At 38.2% G+C, this 17,248-nt stretch overlaps 2 protein-coding genes across 6 annotated transcripts in view; one reads left to right on the top strand and one right to left on the bottom strand.

The window, feature by feature from the left end:
- UBAC2 (UBA domain containing 2) overlaps positions 1 to 17,248 on the bottom strand; it is a 181,367-nt gene that overhangs the window by 71,275 nt on the left and 92,844 nt on the right. The gene's annotated exons all lie outside the window — the stretch shown is intronic.
- On the top strand, positions 3,848 to 17,171 carry LOC115654017 (G-protein coupled receptor 183-like). Of its 2 annotated transcripts, XM_030567937.1 has the most exons (3): positions 3,872 to 3,924; positions 8,512 to 8,585; positions 13,867 to 17,171. In XM_030567937.1, the coding sequence occupies exons 2-3, from the start codon at positions 8,548 to 8,550 to the stop codon at positions 14,969 to 14,971; spliced, it is 1,143 nt and encodes a 380-aa protein (XP_030423797.1). In that variant the 5' UTR covers positions 3,872 to 3,924; positions 8,512 to 8,547; the 3' UTR covers positions 14,972 to 17,171. The 2 variants fall into 2 exon arrangements, with proteins under 2 accessions (XP_030423804.1, XP_030423797.1); XM_030567944.1 differs by lacking the exon at positions 8,512 to 8,585 and having other exon boundaries at positions 3,848 to 3,924.

Genomic DNA, 17,248 nt, shown 5'->3' with positions numbered 1-17,248 from the left:
CCTTTTCCACAGCAGCACTTTAATATTGCTGCCACTTCCCCCTTGTCGGCGGTAAAGACATACAACACATTTCTGCTCCCCACATCCAGTCAATTTCTATGTCAGTGAGTTAGTGAGCAAATCTGTACCACTACATAGCAAGTTCCTGTACCACATGTTAATGAGTCTCGTCTGTTAAATAGGTAGCATTGGGAGGCATGACACTACCACGCATTAAGCCGATTCGTGCGTAAATGGGTCTGTCCTGTACTGTTTACAGAGTGCCATGCAGAAACATAAGCTAAAACAACATTCAGGGCAACTAAATTTATTTGGGCTTGAGAGCAAGAGCCCTGAGAAAATTGCAGTTAATGCAAAATGCAACACTACGCGTCCTAAGTAACACACGTTACCAAGAGCAAATCACCTCAATGCTCTGCTCTCTGCTGATTGCCCACAAAGCACCAGGTAAAGCTTAAGGGGTCAGTCCTTATTCTGAAAATGTTAAATAGAATCCAGAAAACCTAAAGACTAGCTCACCCACTGGGAGCCTCAGGATAATGAAATTGTTCCCAGAAGAGTGAAACTCACCTATACACGAGATAGGAATCACTCAGGAGCTGGCCCCAGACTATATAACTCTTCCTCAAAGAAGAGGACCTAGGCATTGAGGAGCTAGGCAACTGGACTGCAAGGTTTCAGTTTTTAGGAGGATCTGCACCCTAAGAGTATGCCTAGAATCCCCAAGACAGCGGGAGTGCCCGGACTTGGCTCAGACTCCAGAGGCTTAAAGCACACTGGATCCAGAGGTTGAATTCCCTCACAGCAGCCTACTGAGCGGCCACAAAAGAGTGCTTGACCAGGTCTGTGATACTTATGCGTACAAATGGAGATGAAACTCTGGAACTGGCAGTCAGATTCTGCAGTGATAGGAGTGGCATAACAACAGAAACCAAATAGTGAAGAACTCCAGCAGAATTCATCCACCCCAACAATTACCACACTGCTACATTGTGCTACCTGGGGACCCTGGATAAGCTTTCTGTACGGCCCAATAAAGTACATTCTAGTAATCCAATTTATCAAAGCTATGCAGATCAGGTGTGAGAAAGGGGAGGGAGCATTTTGGTGACATTTTCAATGGCAAAAGCAACCTTGAAAAGGACAACAGTTAATAATCTAATTCTTTTGATATTATTATTTCTCCTGCACTGGGACTCACTGTGCTAAGAAGCTGTACAAACGCAGAACAAAAAGACAGTCAGCCCTTGTTCAAGTATCACACCCAGACTTCATATTTAGAAATTTCTGATGGCGTATTAAGTATTTTTACTGCTGGGCACAGAATAGAGTGGCAGTATTGCTTTGTCTAGTCACGTGTAATTTGTATAATTTCCCTTCAAACATTAGTTTCTCTCTCAATTCCTCATAGAAATGAATTCTATTCTATGGTAAAGCATGCAATGACGCAGCTTAACTTCTCCATCCCTGCCCTCACAAAGAAAAAGAAAAAAGAAATATCATCCCAAAGCTCTTTTGAATCTGGCGCTGGAACAGAAATCCACCTCAAGGACCTGATCTAATGAGGTGCTGATAGGCCTAACCAACTACTCAGCTCCATGGATCTGAGGGGGCTCAGCATCACTGAGGAGGCATTAAGTATCTTAAACGATCAGACCTTTTAGTAATCTACTTCCTAACTAAGCCTACTCACTCAGATTTTAAAACCAGGTCACTCAACCAGGCCACTAAACACAGCCCAGTTTTTGCAGAACTGATTAGTAGGAGTTTCTGGGGAAAATCCCAGGTAATTCTAGATTACAGTCGTAAAAGCAAGTGACAGGATTTTCCATCCGTCATTGATCTCAATAACCTTGTTAGCAAGTAGATGATTTAGCTATGTGAAAAAAAAAAAAAAGTTATACCAGGTAACAATAGCTTATCATAAAATTCTGAAACATCATTCCTTTCATTTTTCCAAATGTGGTCCAATAAAGCCAATCTTTTAAGGATCACTTTAAAATTTTTACAATGTAATTATTTGTGGCACTTTTGACATGAGTATCTTATACCTGTGCTGTTATTTATTATCTGTATTGCAGTAGTGATCAAAGTACAATAAGCGCTCTGAAAACTTAATGAGAAGACACAGTCCCTAGAATGCTTACTCTACTACAGTGGTTTTCAAACTGCGGGTCGTGACCCAGTACTGGGTCGCATATTGTAAGGCACTGGGTTGCGGTAGCTCTGGTCAGCAATGCTGACCGGGCCATTAAAAGTCTCGTCGGCGGTGTTGCCCGGCTAAGGCAGGCTAGTCCCTACCTGTTCCAACACCGCGCTGCGTCCCAGAAGGTCCAGCTCTTAGACAAGGGAGCCACAGGGCTCCATGCACTGCCCCCGCATCGTCTCCTGGCCAATGGGAGCTGTGGGTGTGGGGGCGGTGCCTGCAGGCAAGAATCATGTAGAGCCACTTTCGTGCCTCCGCCTAGGAGCTGGACCTACTGCTGGCCACTTCCGGGGTGCAGCGCGATCCGCGATGCCAAGACAGGCAGGAAGCCTGCCTTAGCACCCCTGCTGTGCCGCTGACCAGGAGCCGCCTGAGATAAGCCCATGCCCCAATCCTCAGCCTCCCCTCAAACCTGGAGCCCCTTCCTGCACAAACCCCTCATCCCCAGTCCCACCCGAGCCTGCACCCCCAGACCAGAGCCCTGACCCCCTCCCACACCCCCAGCTCTGAGCCCCCCCTCAAACCCAAACCCGCTCCTGCACCCCAAACCTCTCATCCCTGGCCCCACCCCGGAGACTGCACCCCCACACCAGAGCCCCCTCCTGCACCCCAAACCTCTCATCCCTGGCCCCACCCCGGAGCCTGCACCCCCACATCAGAGCCCCCTCCTGCACCCCAACTCCCTGCCCCAGCCCAGAGCCCCTCCCATATCCAGAACCCCTCATTCCTGGCCCCACCCCGCAAGCCCTTATCTCCATACCCCAACACACTTCCCCAGCCCTGAGCTCCCACCACACCCCAAACCCCTCATCCCCAGCTCCATTGGGTCATGGGCACCAACAATTTTCTTCAACTGAAAAAAAGTTTGAAAACTATTGGTCTACTACAATGCAGTGTTGGAGCTGTGTCGGTCACAGGATATTAGCAAGACAACATGGGAGAGGTAATATCTTTTACTGGACCAACTTCTGTTGATGAGAGAGAAACTTTCAAGATTACCTGAAGAAGAGCTCTGTGTAGCTCGAAAGCTTGTGTTTCTCACTAACAGAAATTGGCCAAATAAAGGCTATTTCCTCACTCACCTTGTCTACTCTACTATAGGCAGTTTCAAAGAATATCTTTCTAAAAATCTGCTCTCTATGATCTTGAAGCACTGATAGTATGAACATGGACCACTGAGAGTACTATTTTTATATAGTACCTATCACCATGTCACTTAGTTGAATAATCTGCAAAACATTTTAAAATAAGCACTGATTCTTAAGTACCGAGCTCTCTGCCACACACAAATTTAAAATGCATTCATTTTTTTGAAAGTAACATGAAAAGTTTTTCTTTCTGGAATTTTCAGTTGGTTAAAGGTTCAACTAAGCAAAAGTCTTGGTAAAGTCCCTTCTATGGAAGTTAGTGACACATAACTTCTAGGGGTTTTTTGTTTCTAGTTAATCTCTTTTTTGAACAGATTAATTTAAAAAGAAGCAGAAAGACACCTCAAATAGAGAGGTGCTTTCACTTCCCTTAAAAACTCAGGTAGCGAATCAACATCAGAGTACAGAAAAAATACTTCAAGCACAAGGGGGAAAAAAATATCACCACTCCATAAAAGGACAGTCTCACGTAATCACTTCTAAAAACAATGAGCAAAAGGGAAACATTCATAGTTAAGCTATACTGCCCTACACAATTACTGCACAGAGGATCTAAAAAGCCACTGATATGTAAGTACTAAAAAATAATTTGCTGTTTTAATTGAAATACAACAAACAGTTCCAGGAAGTTAATGTATTCTTGTATTGTACTGAATTTTCTCATGTGGCTGGATGGATATATTCTTTCTGGGTGGGAGAGAGAAATGTCAACAGGAGAAATTCTATGCCACTAAAACAGTTTACTCAGGCAAGTTACAACAGAGAGACTATCAGTTACTTTTTAATCCAGGTACCAATTCATCTTTGGGTTCAATGATAAACAAGTTGAATTAAAATATTTTATTTATAATATAGCCTTTTGAAAAACAAAATGCAAAAGTTCACTGCTTCACTAGGATGGAGTTTTTGCAAAACAATGTAATTTAAATTATATCAATGTAGAGATTAATGTGGAAGAAACTATTTTTCAGTAAATATTTCAATGTGTCAAACAAAGACTTCATATTTCTAAGTTAAAATCTCTCTCTCTCTCTCTTTCTGTGCATGTCACTCAATGAACCTGGTAAGATACTTCAATAGTTTGACAGTTTCTGAGAGCACACTTGTACTGCGGCAGCAGATAGCCTGGAAATATTTGTGATATTACAAGCTATGAAACGATCTTTAGACTATTTTCAACCCAACTGCTTCTCAATCAAAACTTTACTCATACTTAAAAACAATATAGTAATGATAATTTGCCAGGATGCATGTAAGAATTTCTCCCTCATCTTTTGACATGTACTGTCTTTTCAAAGCTTTTTCTGAATAGTTGCTCCTTTTTCCAAAATGCAATTGCTTACACTTTTTGCCCCCAAATATCTTCATATGCTGAAATTAATGCAATGTTACCGGCTATTTGATTTTTAAAAATATCCCCTACTGATAAGACTGATAATTTTTTATACTGCAGTGGAACATAAAAAAAAATATTAAAAAAATAACGTTTTTCAAATTTAGCAACTCTTAATTCTCATTTAACTTTTCAAACAAAACAAAGACAACCCATAGATCTTTAAGCACATGGACAGTAAAAAGATCAGAAAAGGTGATATAGCTTTTTGGTAGCTATATGGATTATTAACCCAACAGCTCATATTGCTATCACTTTAATCAGCTCCCTTTGAATGGAGTGACTGAATGCTTCTTGATAACTGTTCTTTAACAGCCAGTCATTACAGTTATGTAGCTTTTAATAAATAAAACAGATTAAACAGAGATTGCACCAGGACAGGTTACACATCAATAATGTATTAATTATAAGGCAGAGCGCTTTCAATGCTAAAGCACAAGCTGCCATTTGAAATGTTACTTGATTTTAGGAGTGTTATGTTAAATGGTTCAGAGTTTTTCGAATGCTACATTTTTTGGTTCTTCCCTTATTCAGTTTAAAAATTTTAAGTGAAAGGAGTTTAGTTGTCTCAACATCAGCTTGGTCTAAGCACTAAATCGTCCTAACAACTATAGATGTTACAGAGAGGACTTGCACATTTTTCATAACCCACACAGACCACATGCAGAGAGAGAAATTCGTTAAGTGGACACCTTCTCTCCTATTCAGCCAGACCACAAACACTACCCTCCCTTTATTCACAATCGCAGAGCACCACTTGCTTACATGCTAAAGTAATATTACAGAAGTATTTAATATATTTTAAAGCTGTCTTAATCCAATATAATTACTGAAAACAAGGTGCGCCAGCACCATACAACCAGCTAGCTCTTTGTGGAACAGTAAATGGGAACCTCTGTTACACTTTGCAACAGATAAATTACTATGCCTTTATTGCCCACTGTCCCCACTACTACAGGCATCTTTCCTGCAACAACAAAATGGGATGTGCGTATGAGAAACCACTTGGGTATGTGTTCTTTCTCCCTTACTAACACTTTCTCTCTCCCACTTCCCCAGACAATGCCAGAACTTTATAGACTTGTTTAAATCTTTTCTGCACTATTGGTTTGTAAATTACCTTTGGAAGCTGAAATGAAATTTATTTCCTTTCCAACATGTTTTTTGTCCATCACTCATTTATCATTGTAGAGTGGCAAATGAATGCTGGGCAGACAAATCTTACATAGTTTTTTTTGTTCTTTAAAATGAATAAGTAAAGATTTGGATTTTATTTCTAAATATAAAAGGGGAATGGTACATGACCAATAACTAGGCAGTAGACATTAGACGTCCTACTGCACCTTCATTAGCTTGTTGAACAAGCAGTACTTCTGAACTTCCCCTTTTGTTTACACTAATTGTATTGAAGTTTCTATTATTTTAGAATGCAAAAGATTGTCATAAAGACTGTCATAAAATATTATCCAAAGTACAGTTAAAATAATCTCGCCAGGAAATAAACAAAATAAATTTCCTACAGAAACACCAACTCAGTCATTTTGCACATCCTGAGTACTGTTAAGCATTTAAAAATATAATAAATTATAATTTTAAATATGGAAAAACAGGAATAGAAGATACAGTACATATTTCCAAGAGAGCAGAGTTATCTTTAGTATGATAACCCTAACTTTTGCATTTTCTTACTTTTTATTTTAATTGTGCAACATTAGTGTTCTGTTAACATAGTGTTTTGCATTTATCTCCTAGATGCATTTTAAGAGTAACAACTCACAAATAATCTGCATGAATGTGCACTGCTTGGAAGCAAAACATATATCTTGTAACTAGTGTACTGATGCTCTTTGTGTGTGTACTTTTTCAATGGCACTATTAATTAACGTGTACTTCGAGGAGCATATGCTCTATCTATGCTTTGGTGTACTGCTTACAAGATCTGCACTAGTGTCTCTGTTGAAAGGATAGGTCCAGGGACTGGCCTCAAAACTCCCTCATAAAACACAGAATACAAGGCCCAAAAGGTGGCTATGGACCTGCTTACCATGCCCAGGTAGCAACTTAGGGATCTCAGTCAGAGTTCAAATTTCACTGGATCTAGACATACCACTGTATTTTGGGCACAGCTCAACTGCCCTGAGAAATTTGAAATCAATATAATATATTAAAAACACCACATAAGAAGGCTGGGGTGTTAGAAAGAGGCAGGATAGTCTAGGGCAAGCCTTCCTGCAGCCTCTCAATCTGTTTTGAAACCTTGCACATTTTCCAAGCTGCTAATGCACACCAATCTCTCTCCTAAAATGTTCTCTTGCACTCATTTAGCATGCAAATTTCTAACATTCATAACTTTGTTAAAACTAATATCAACAAAAATGGCTGATAAAAAAAGACCGCTGAGGCTAAAATGGGGCATGAGGTGAGAGTTCCTCAGCCCAGGTTGGAGAAGGAAGGAAGAAAAGAAATCCATCATGTTGACAAAGGTTAGATAAATATACTCAAACCTTTCATATTATTTCTTCTCTGTCTTCAATATAATGCTAAGATTGCCACCAGATCCCAAAACTTTTCTCTCAACTTTTCCTGCAACTTAAGTCACCCTTGCAAGAAGCAGACAAATTAAGAAATTTCATAAGGATAAGAGCAATATATTAAGTAAAACAAAAAATAAACAAAAATCCCACAACACTACAGTGTCTAATCATGCTCCATATTGAAAAAGGTCTGATAAATCTCAAACCACAGATCATTGGAGTCAAGCTAACAGAGAATTTGGTGGCTGGACCTTTCCCTTCCTCTCACCCGCCTTCTATTCTCTTTTTAACCAATTATAAAATAAATTATTATTATTCCTTGCCTTTTTGTTAAAGAAATATTACGTGTGCCATACTAGAATAAATAAACCAGTCTTATATACAGAGTAAATAACAGTTGTCTTTCCACTCTTATAATGCTTGCTCTCCTCCAAACAATAAAAATTATAAAGACAAAATGATGCACAGATTACTTTAATTTGTGGATAATGTTTTATATGTGGTTGTAGCCATTTACACATGCCATACCCTGGTGAGAAGATAGATGATAGATTATTTTCATTCATCCACATTATGGCAAAAGGAGAGAACAAAAAGAAAAATTCAGTCAGCTAGGCCAGTATGGGGGAGAAATAGTTGCATCTCTTGTATACAGTCCAAATGTACACAATCTAATGCCTCAATCCTGCAATACTTATACATATATTTAATATTATGCACATGAACAGTTCTACTAAATTTAACAGGACTACATGCATGTGTATAGTTAATCATTTGCATAAGTGCTTGCAGGATCAGGGATTTTGATTTACAAACTTCTCAAGGCAGAAGTCATGGCCTTTTTTATACAGAGATAGCACAATGGAGATCTTATCCTGGTCAGGACCTCTGGGTGCTACAATAGAAATATAGAACAAAATATTGTATTATCATTTAGTAACAACTGTCTAATTCAATGAAAGAGTGCTAATGTTATGCTAACATTTGAAAAGGGAAAGCAGGATGACCTGAGTCATAAGCTGGTGAGTTTGATATCAATCCTGGGCAAAATGATGGAAAAGCTGATATGAGATTCAATTAATAATTAATTGAAGGATATTAATATAATGAATGCCAGTCAACATGGTTTTATGGAAAATAGTGCTTGTCAAATAAACCAGATTTCAGTCTGGGATGAATGAAGGTAACTGCACAGATATATCATATACTTAAGCCTTGTCTACATTACAGGCGCTACAGCAGCATAGCTATGGCACTGTAGTGTGGATGCTTCCTACAGTGAAAGGAGAGATTTTTCCATCGCTGTAAGTAATTCTTGCACTCTTCCACTGACCTAATCTTGGCTATGCTGGGGATTTGATCCGCTCACACCCCAGAGTGATGTAGATCTGTCAATCTAAATTTTAAGTGAAGACCAGGCCTTATAGTTTTGTAAGGCATCTTAGTATGGCATGGCATTCTAATTAAAATATTAACACTATACAACATCAGTAAAGAGCTTGTTAAAGAGATTAAGACTTGGTTAACTGACAGATCCCAAAAAGTAGCTTTTTAATATCATCCAATAGCAGATCTTCTTATGGGTTTCTACAGGGATCAGTTCTAGGTCTGATGCTAGTGAACATTTTTACCAGTGATCTCGAAATAAATGCAGACTCACCGCTAATACAATTTACAGATGACACTCATACACAGCGATGTGGATAATTTGGCAAACTGGACCCAATCAAACAAAATGTATTTTAATACAGCCAAATATAAGGTCATATATCTAGGAACAAGGAATACAGGACATACCTACAGAATAGGGGGGCTGCAGGGTCGGCACTTCCATTAGGCGACCCTAGGCGGTTGCCTAGGGCACCAGGATTCAGGGGGCGGCATTTTGTGCGCTCCCCATGGGGAGCACGGGAGCTTCCGGTTCCGCTCCCGTCGCGCCGCTGAAGAAGGACCTTCTGCCGATGTGCTGCGGAAAACAGCGGCAGGCAATTCAGCTGCTCAATGACTGCCGCTGTCGCTTGCAGCATTTCGGCGGAGGATCCTTCTTCGGTGGCGCGATGGGAGTGGAACCGGAAGCTCCCGCACTCCCCGTGGAGAGCGCACAAAATGCCACCTCCCGAATTCTGCCTACGGCACCAGAGTTTCTGGCGCTGCTCCTGGGGGGCTGTATCCTGGAAAGCAGTGATTCTGAAAAGGAATTAGGGCTCATAGTGGACAAGCAACTCAACATGATCTCCCAGTGTGATTTTGTGGCAAAAAGGGTTAATGCAACTTTGGATGGATAAGTAAGTGAGTAACTAGGGAGGTTATTTTTACCTCTTTATACAGCAATCGTGAGACCAACACTGGAATATTGTGTCCAAATCTGATGTCCATATTTTTAAAAGGATATTGAAAAACTGCAGAGGGTGCAGAAAAGAGCCAAAAATGATGTGAGGGCTGCCTTACAGTCACAGATTTAAAAAGCTCAATCTGTTTAGTTTCTTGAAGACTGAGAAGTGACTTGATTGGTGCGTAAGTATCTTCAGGGGGAGAAAATAAGGTACTAAAGGGCTCTTTAATCTAGTGGAGAAACGCATAACAAAAACCAATGGCTGGAAGTTAAATCCATACAAATTTAAATTAGAAATAAGACACCCATTTTTAAAGAGCAAGGAAGAGTAATCACTGGAACAAAATACTAAACAAAGTGGTGGATTCTCCATCTCCTGAAATCTTCAAACCAAGAATGGATGCTTTTTTGGCAGGCCTTTGGAGCTGTGCTCTGGCTTCGCTTCAGCTCCAGGCAAAAACATGCAGCTCCACTGCTCCGGAGCTGCTCCACGCTCCAGTTTCGGGTTCTGCTCCAAAGCCCTGCTTTTTGGAAGATATGCTTTAGTCAAACACAAGTTATTGTGATCAATACGGAGGTAACTGGTTTAATTTTATGGCCTGTGTTATACAGGAGGTTATAATACATTATTAAATGTTCCTTTCTGGCCTTAAAATCTATTAATCTATGAATCAATGCAATCAAATTATTTGCAGCCCACAATGCACCCGCATTTACCCATTCTCATGTATTGTCTCATTCAGACAAAACTAAAAATCAAAACAACCATATCACTATAACTTTTTTCACTATACTGGAAAAATAATATGACTTCCTGTAGCATGAAATATCCATTTTGTATTCTAGGAATTGTGAAAGTGTGTTCTAAAGTGCTAACTTAATAGTTCTGTTTTTCAAACCTCTACATTAAATTAACTTGACAGGAAAAGCATGATAAAAAATTGAGAATCGTCAGTTCATGCAGATGTAACACTGACAAACAATTAAAGTTCTAGTCACATTTATCAGCCTATTATGCAGAGCAAGGAAGCAAACCATTGCTATGTCAAGGGCATCAAAGTGGTTGCTGAAATACTCTGATACAATTTTCTTGATATATCTTTCTAATAAGGTACAACACAGTTTGTAAAATCGCAGTTCATCTCTATAATTTTCTTTAAAATTAAGCACAGGGAACCAGTATTTCAACATAGGTGACATGAGGAGAACATTTGGTTTAACAATATAATTAAGTAAAAGCATTCCAGTAGCAGTTGTTGGAGGTTGCTTAAAGACATATTGTGATTCATGATGGACAAAAAGAACAGGAGTACATGTGGCACCTTAGAGACTAACAAATTTATTTGAGCACAAGCTTTTGTGGGCTACAGACCACTTCTTCAGATGTACAGAATGGAACATATATTAAGGAGATATATATACATACAGAACATGAAAAGGTGGAAATAGCCATATCAACTCTAATAGGCTAAGTAATTAAGATGAGCTATAATCAGCAGGAGGAAAAAAAACTTTTGTAGTGATAATCAAGATGGGCCATTGCAGACAGTTGACAAGAGGTGTTAGATTCAATCTGTGTAATGACTCAACCATGTCATTACACAGATTGAATCTATTTCCTCATGTTACGTATCCTCCCCATGTTAAGTAACTATTTAATTAAACTGAGGCCTGGAACACTGAAGAAGTGATCTGCTCCACTTTCGCTCAGGCAAGAACATGAACACTACCGCCCTTTTCTACCACCTAGTGGATTGTGATAGAGGTTTTGGAGAAGGAGTCACATAATGAACTAAGCAATAATGATTACTGCCAAGAAACAGACAGCAGCCTGGATATCAAGGAACAGGGAAAGATCACTCTTGGACTAATTAATAATACTGTAGACACCTTCCTCTAGAAAGTAAGTTTCTCCTTAATGGTTGCCAGTCCAGCGTTAGCAAGAAAAGACAAGACCAATCCAGCCAAGATTCTCTCTCTGTATATCTATGTTTTTATACCAGGCACATCAGCCTGATATCTGAGCAATAACAGAGTAGTAACAGCTTCAGTTCAGCATAAGAATGCAAGTAATATTATGCTGTAACATAGCAACAGAAGTCACATATTTATATTTCAATTTATATTTTAATAAAGGCTACAGATACAATTTATGAACGTCTACTCTTGCTTAGCAAAACTATTTTCACTAGGAAAAAACTACTGTTTTTTCTATACTGTAGTTATATGTATTTGCATAGTATGTACTCTGTATATTAGAAATAGTTACACATTTGTTTTATGCCAGACTCTTCATTTTTTATTATTATATCAAGAGTACAAATCCTACAATTCCTCAAGAAGTAGTAATGTCTAGTTACCTGAGAGAGAGCTGGGTGGAAGAGGGGTACCATAGTGAATGGTGAAGATGTGACTAGAAAAGATCAAATACAAGAGATGGAAATAAGAAACACCCATTTCCTGTATTTAAATACTTATAGAAGCACCCAGGAGATTAGACTAGATTAGATTAGACTGATATAATATTCCCTTGTTGCAAAAAATAATTTAACGTCAAGAGGAGAGAAGAAGTAGGAAAGGAAATCAGAGCAATCCTCATGAAGATAAATGCATTATTAAATGACCACTCACACCATGCCAAAATGCCCTGAATGATCCACAATCAATTCCAATAAAATTATAGTCAGAAATATAATTATACAGCAATTCTTAGCAAGTGCTTTTTCATAACCAAACAACTAATGTCTGTAAGTTTGCTTTCATGAACACTAAATAATGGACATTACTTTACACCAGGTTTTCCTATTCAAAGCTTATTTTGAAGCTTAATTACACAAATTCAAATTAGGCTCTCCACTGAAAGCATGAAGAAGCTATTACTTCAAGTTTATCACTTGAAAAGGCTCAGCAATCTCTAGGCTCAAACAGGGCAAACTAAATCCCAGAAAAGCTGTAGCCAAGACATAAAAATCTATTTCAGATTTTAATTCCAACCCAGAATGAAGTATTCTGATCTCTGATATCAGGTACATATTTTATTATGAATCTTCAAGAAAAAGCTGCCTGTAATATTTATCAGTACCAGCTGTCTGACCATTCTCTCTCACATAGTCTTCTGTAATAGTACAACTATGGAGCTGATATATTACCTGGAAGAATCTGTCTCAAAGATGATCTAGCTTAATATAACTACCCTGATATTAGGCACTATATGCAGATATTTATAGCTTAATTTAAGATCTGAAATACGTGATCCACACATCTACAGAGTTATTCTTTACGGAGAACTGCATCATAGGGTACATTCTGCATTCACAAGGAGATGAACTGAATGATGTTATAGGTCTTTTGCATCTCTAATTTCTATAATTCTGTTACATTAGCTTTTATATTTATAGACCCCGAAAATCAAGAGTTGCAGACTTTGAGTCCCAAAGGCCTGCTAGGTCAATCATGTCTTCTTATATTTTTAAAAATATATTTAAAGCTATTCTGAATTTGCTGTCTTCCCATTTAGTCAAGAAGTATGATATATTATACCTAGATTACACGCCTGTTCCAAGAACCACTGAAAAGCAGCTTCAGTGACAGTGTGAGTAACCACCTGAAATCAACTATACTTGGACTATGTCGCAGAAAACAACCTTTTCGTTCTAGAGTTAAATGAGTTTGGAAGGTTTCAGCTCAATTGTTTTAGGCAATACTAATGTTGATAAGGCCTGGTCTCTATGAATTAAGTTTAGTTACATGCTAAAATAAGTCACAAATTTAGCATCACTGCCAGAACCTCTTAGCAAATTAAAAAGGAACAAAAAACAAATAAAAACTCCCTAAAATTCACAAAAACAACTTTTAAAAGGTTTCTGTAGTTATCTGACCTTTGGTGACTTCACATGATTATGTGTCATTTTACTTTTAAACAAAACTGAAGGCTTTTTTCCCCTCCAGGCTTCTTTAAAAGTTCTCTCTCTAACCTCAAACATTTATTTTTTATAAAAAGATATTCTTCTAACCCAGAAATTTCCCAATTCACCCAAGTTTTGCTTTCTGCATGGTTTTGTTTTCTTTGATTAAAGCAAGAGAGCTGAACTTTTTTTAAACCACCTTAAAAAAATGATTTCATCATAATCAAGTTTCATTTCAGGTTTTACAATGTTGGCTGATGCAAGATCAGTTGGCTGCTGCTAGGGGGAAGAAGTTTGTCTATATTTATTACAAAATGTTCCTTTTTGTTTTTTTTTTCTTTTTTGTAGAGCTATGGCATTTCCTCCAGAAGCACCAGTTGTGAAAATAGTCACCGTCACCACAGCTTTTACAACTCCTCAGACAAATTTCTGCGACCTGTATGAACATCAAAATACAGCAAGGATCTTACTGCCTGTGTTTTACAGCTTTATTTTAATTCTTGGTGTGTTTGGAAATGGACTTGCCCTCGTTGTCATTTTTAAAAACAGAAAAAAAATCAACTCTACTACCCTTTATTCCACAAATCTTGTCCTCTCAGACATTCTTTTTACTACTGCCTTGCCTACACGAATAGCATACTATGCACTAGGATTTCATTGGCCATTTGGAGAAACACTTTGCAGACTAACTGCTCTCATATTTTATATCAACACATACGCAGGTGTAAACTTTATGACTTGCTTGAGTATTGACAGGTTTTTTGCCGTAGTCCATCCTTTTCGATACAACAAAATCAGAAGAATTAAACATGCCAAGTATATTTGTATATTTGTCTGGTTTCTTGTATTTAGCCAAACACTTCCATTGCTCATACAGTCCATGTCAAATGAGGAAAGAGAAAGGACTACATGCATGGAATATCCAAACTTTGAAAAAATTCCACATCTACCGTGGATACTTCTTGCTGCCTGTTTAATAGGGTACATCATTCCCCTTGAAATTATACTATTTTGTTATTCTAAAATTAGTTGCAAACTTTTTCAAACTGCTAAGGAAAACCCATTAACTGAAAAATCAGGGATAAACAAAAAGGCCATCAACACAATCATTTTTGTAATTGTCGTGTTTGTCATCTGTTTTACTCCTTACCACATTGCAATTATCCAACACATGATCAAGAAGCTTCAATATCATCCTTTGTGCAGTGAACAGCAAACCTTCCAGAAGACCCTCCATTACACTGTGTTTCTGATGAATTTTAACTGCTGCATGGATCCTTTCATCTATTTCTTTGCATGTAAAGGATACAAGAGGAGGATAATGAAAATACTGAAACGTCAAGTTAGTATATCAGTTTCAAGTGCAGTCAGGTCAGCTCATGAAGAAAGCTCACGTGAGATGGGAGAAACACACATGACTATACTTTCAAAACCTTCAAATGGAAAGTTATAAACTGAAAATACATATTCCAATAATGCAAGTTTAAAAATACGGGCCTATAATACATACTGTTTATGCTTCCGTGCAGCAAATTAAGTAAGATTCTTTCACAGTATCTTAGGAAATCAAAGGTGATGTTGGATTAAAAAAATAAATGGTCATGTGAAAGCAAGAAAACTCAGAATTAGTATTTTCCAAGCTGAATCACTTTGACCTGGCTTCATGAATTTTCTAGGAGATTTCCACCACTGAGTATGACCTGCACCTTTCCATTGCTAGATTTTAGGAAAGCTTGATTCACACTATCTACTAGTTCGCTGAGAAAGGAATAAACTAAAAAAAGCTAATAGCTCAGAGTGACTAAAAACCAACACATCTGAAAAGAGGTAAACATCTGACTGAGCTCCAATTTAAGCACTCTTGACTAATATGGTGTGTTATGTGCACTGGAGTGACAGGGCAATGGTAAAGACATAAAACAAAGAAAATAACTTTTGAAGGAAAATAAAATGTACATTTTTTCATGGATAATTATAAATGTGTAATTTAGATCCTTTTGGAGGTAGGGTTGGATCACAGTATTCAGAACATGAACATCTTATCTAAATTTATCATGGATAACTTTGTGAGAATACAAGTGAAAAAGAGTTAAGACATTGTTAGTTTGTAAAATTTTGCATGTGTAAGTAAATCTAAAGAACAAAGAGACCATTGTTTCCCACAACTACCCAAGGGTCTTCCAGGTTCCTGCTAAAGTCACAGGTTGCAATAACAATAAGATATAAGATTCTAGAAATGGGAAGAAATGTTTATAGTTGAAATCACCACAATGTGTTAAATTTGTTCATTATAATGGAGAGAGTGACGGCCTCTTCTTGGACACTGTTTATGTGGAGGTTACTAAATGAAAACAGCAGAAGAAGGAGCAAGCTTCACCATCATGGTTGCTGCTGCCCACACCATCTTCTGGGATGCATCACACCACCATGGGGCCTTCATCGTTCTGAACCAGAAACATGCCTTGACAAGACCAAGCCATAGTGGGAACAGATGACATCATTATCAGAGGTGCTGGAACAACTTTTCTAGTGGGAGTGCTGAGAGCCACTGACTCAAACTGTAAACCCTGTATATAATGGAAACTACTTCAAGCCTGAGGGTGCTGCAGCACTCTCAGCACCCCTAGTTCCAGCACCTATGACCACACTCCTATACGCTCACCTCTGCCCTCACCTTCCCCACCCCAAAACTGGCTGACTCCTGAATAACACCTAGGATGCCAGTCTTTGGTTCCTGCCATCATACCCTTCCTAATGTGTCATGTTCTTTCCCACCTTATTTCTCCCTTTTTTCTATTTTTCGTCTTCTGTCTAATGAGACTCTGCCTTAGCTGGGCAACACAACTTTGCCACACTACTATGAACAAGAAAGGCAAGCTAAAAACAATGCCAGATCTCAGAGTGGCAATAAGACCATGTGCTGTGCCTGTTTCCTCAGCAGTGAGGTTGCAACTGAAAGTCATCACCAGAGAAAGAAGTTACATTTTCTATCTTTGCTATTCTTTATATGTGAGTTCACTATGTTTTCCCTTAAAGGAACCAGGACTATACTTGAACAGCACAGCAGCAGCAGGTCAGGACCAACTTCAGTAACTTTTTGCTTATTTCTCCACAAAAAAGTACAGTTAATACCATCATAGTATCTAAAGACTGCCAACCGGAGATTTCCAACCATAAAAGACACTATACAGCTGAAATGGAACAAGGAAAACTGTTATAATGAGAGACTTACTTCACTGTTTAAGTTGTAAATGCTTCCACTGTTTTTTCTTTTTTTCCTGTCTTTTTATTAAAAAGTTAAACATGTTTAATGGTACCTGGTAAAATGGCAGTAAGTCAGCAATAACTTGTCACTAAACAGTTAAGTGTGATTTTATGTTGTAACAGAAAACATGGGTTTTATTAACATCTTATTCCTGTAGGGCATGTGACACCCCTTACCGCTACGGAATCCATACTATGAATGTCTATCTTTCTACTCAAGGCATGCATTTGGTCTAATTTTAGACTGTAAGACCCTCAGAGCAAGACATTTCTCTGTATTTGTGTTCATTACATTTTACAGGCAAACAGTATGTCACCATATAAGCAATCACTTATGTATATCTCTATTTTTTTAACAAATAAAATCAAACCACAAATTAGTATTAAAATATTAACTCCTTCTTTTCTCTATGTTCTCACATCTATCATTCTGTTATTTTTAAATCTAAATATATATTTTAAAACT

This window comes from Gopherus evgoodei, chromosome 1 (genome assembly GCF_007399415.2).
Source record: "Gopherus evgoodei ecotype Sinaloan lineage chromosome 1, rGopEvg1_v1.p, whole genome shotgun sequence".
In the NCBI taxonomy this organism is placed as follows: Eukaryota; Metazoa; Chordata; order Testudines; family Testudinidae; genus Gopherus; species Gopherus evgoodei.
Note: the sequence above shows the minus strand (reverse complement) of the source record. Positions and strands in the feature narration are given on the sequence as shown.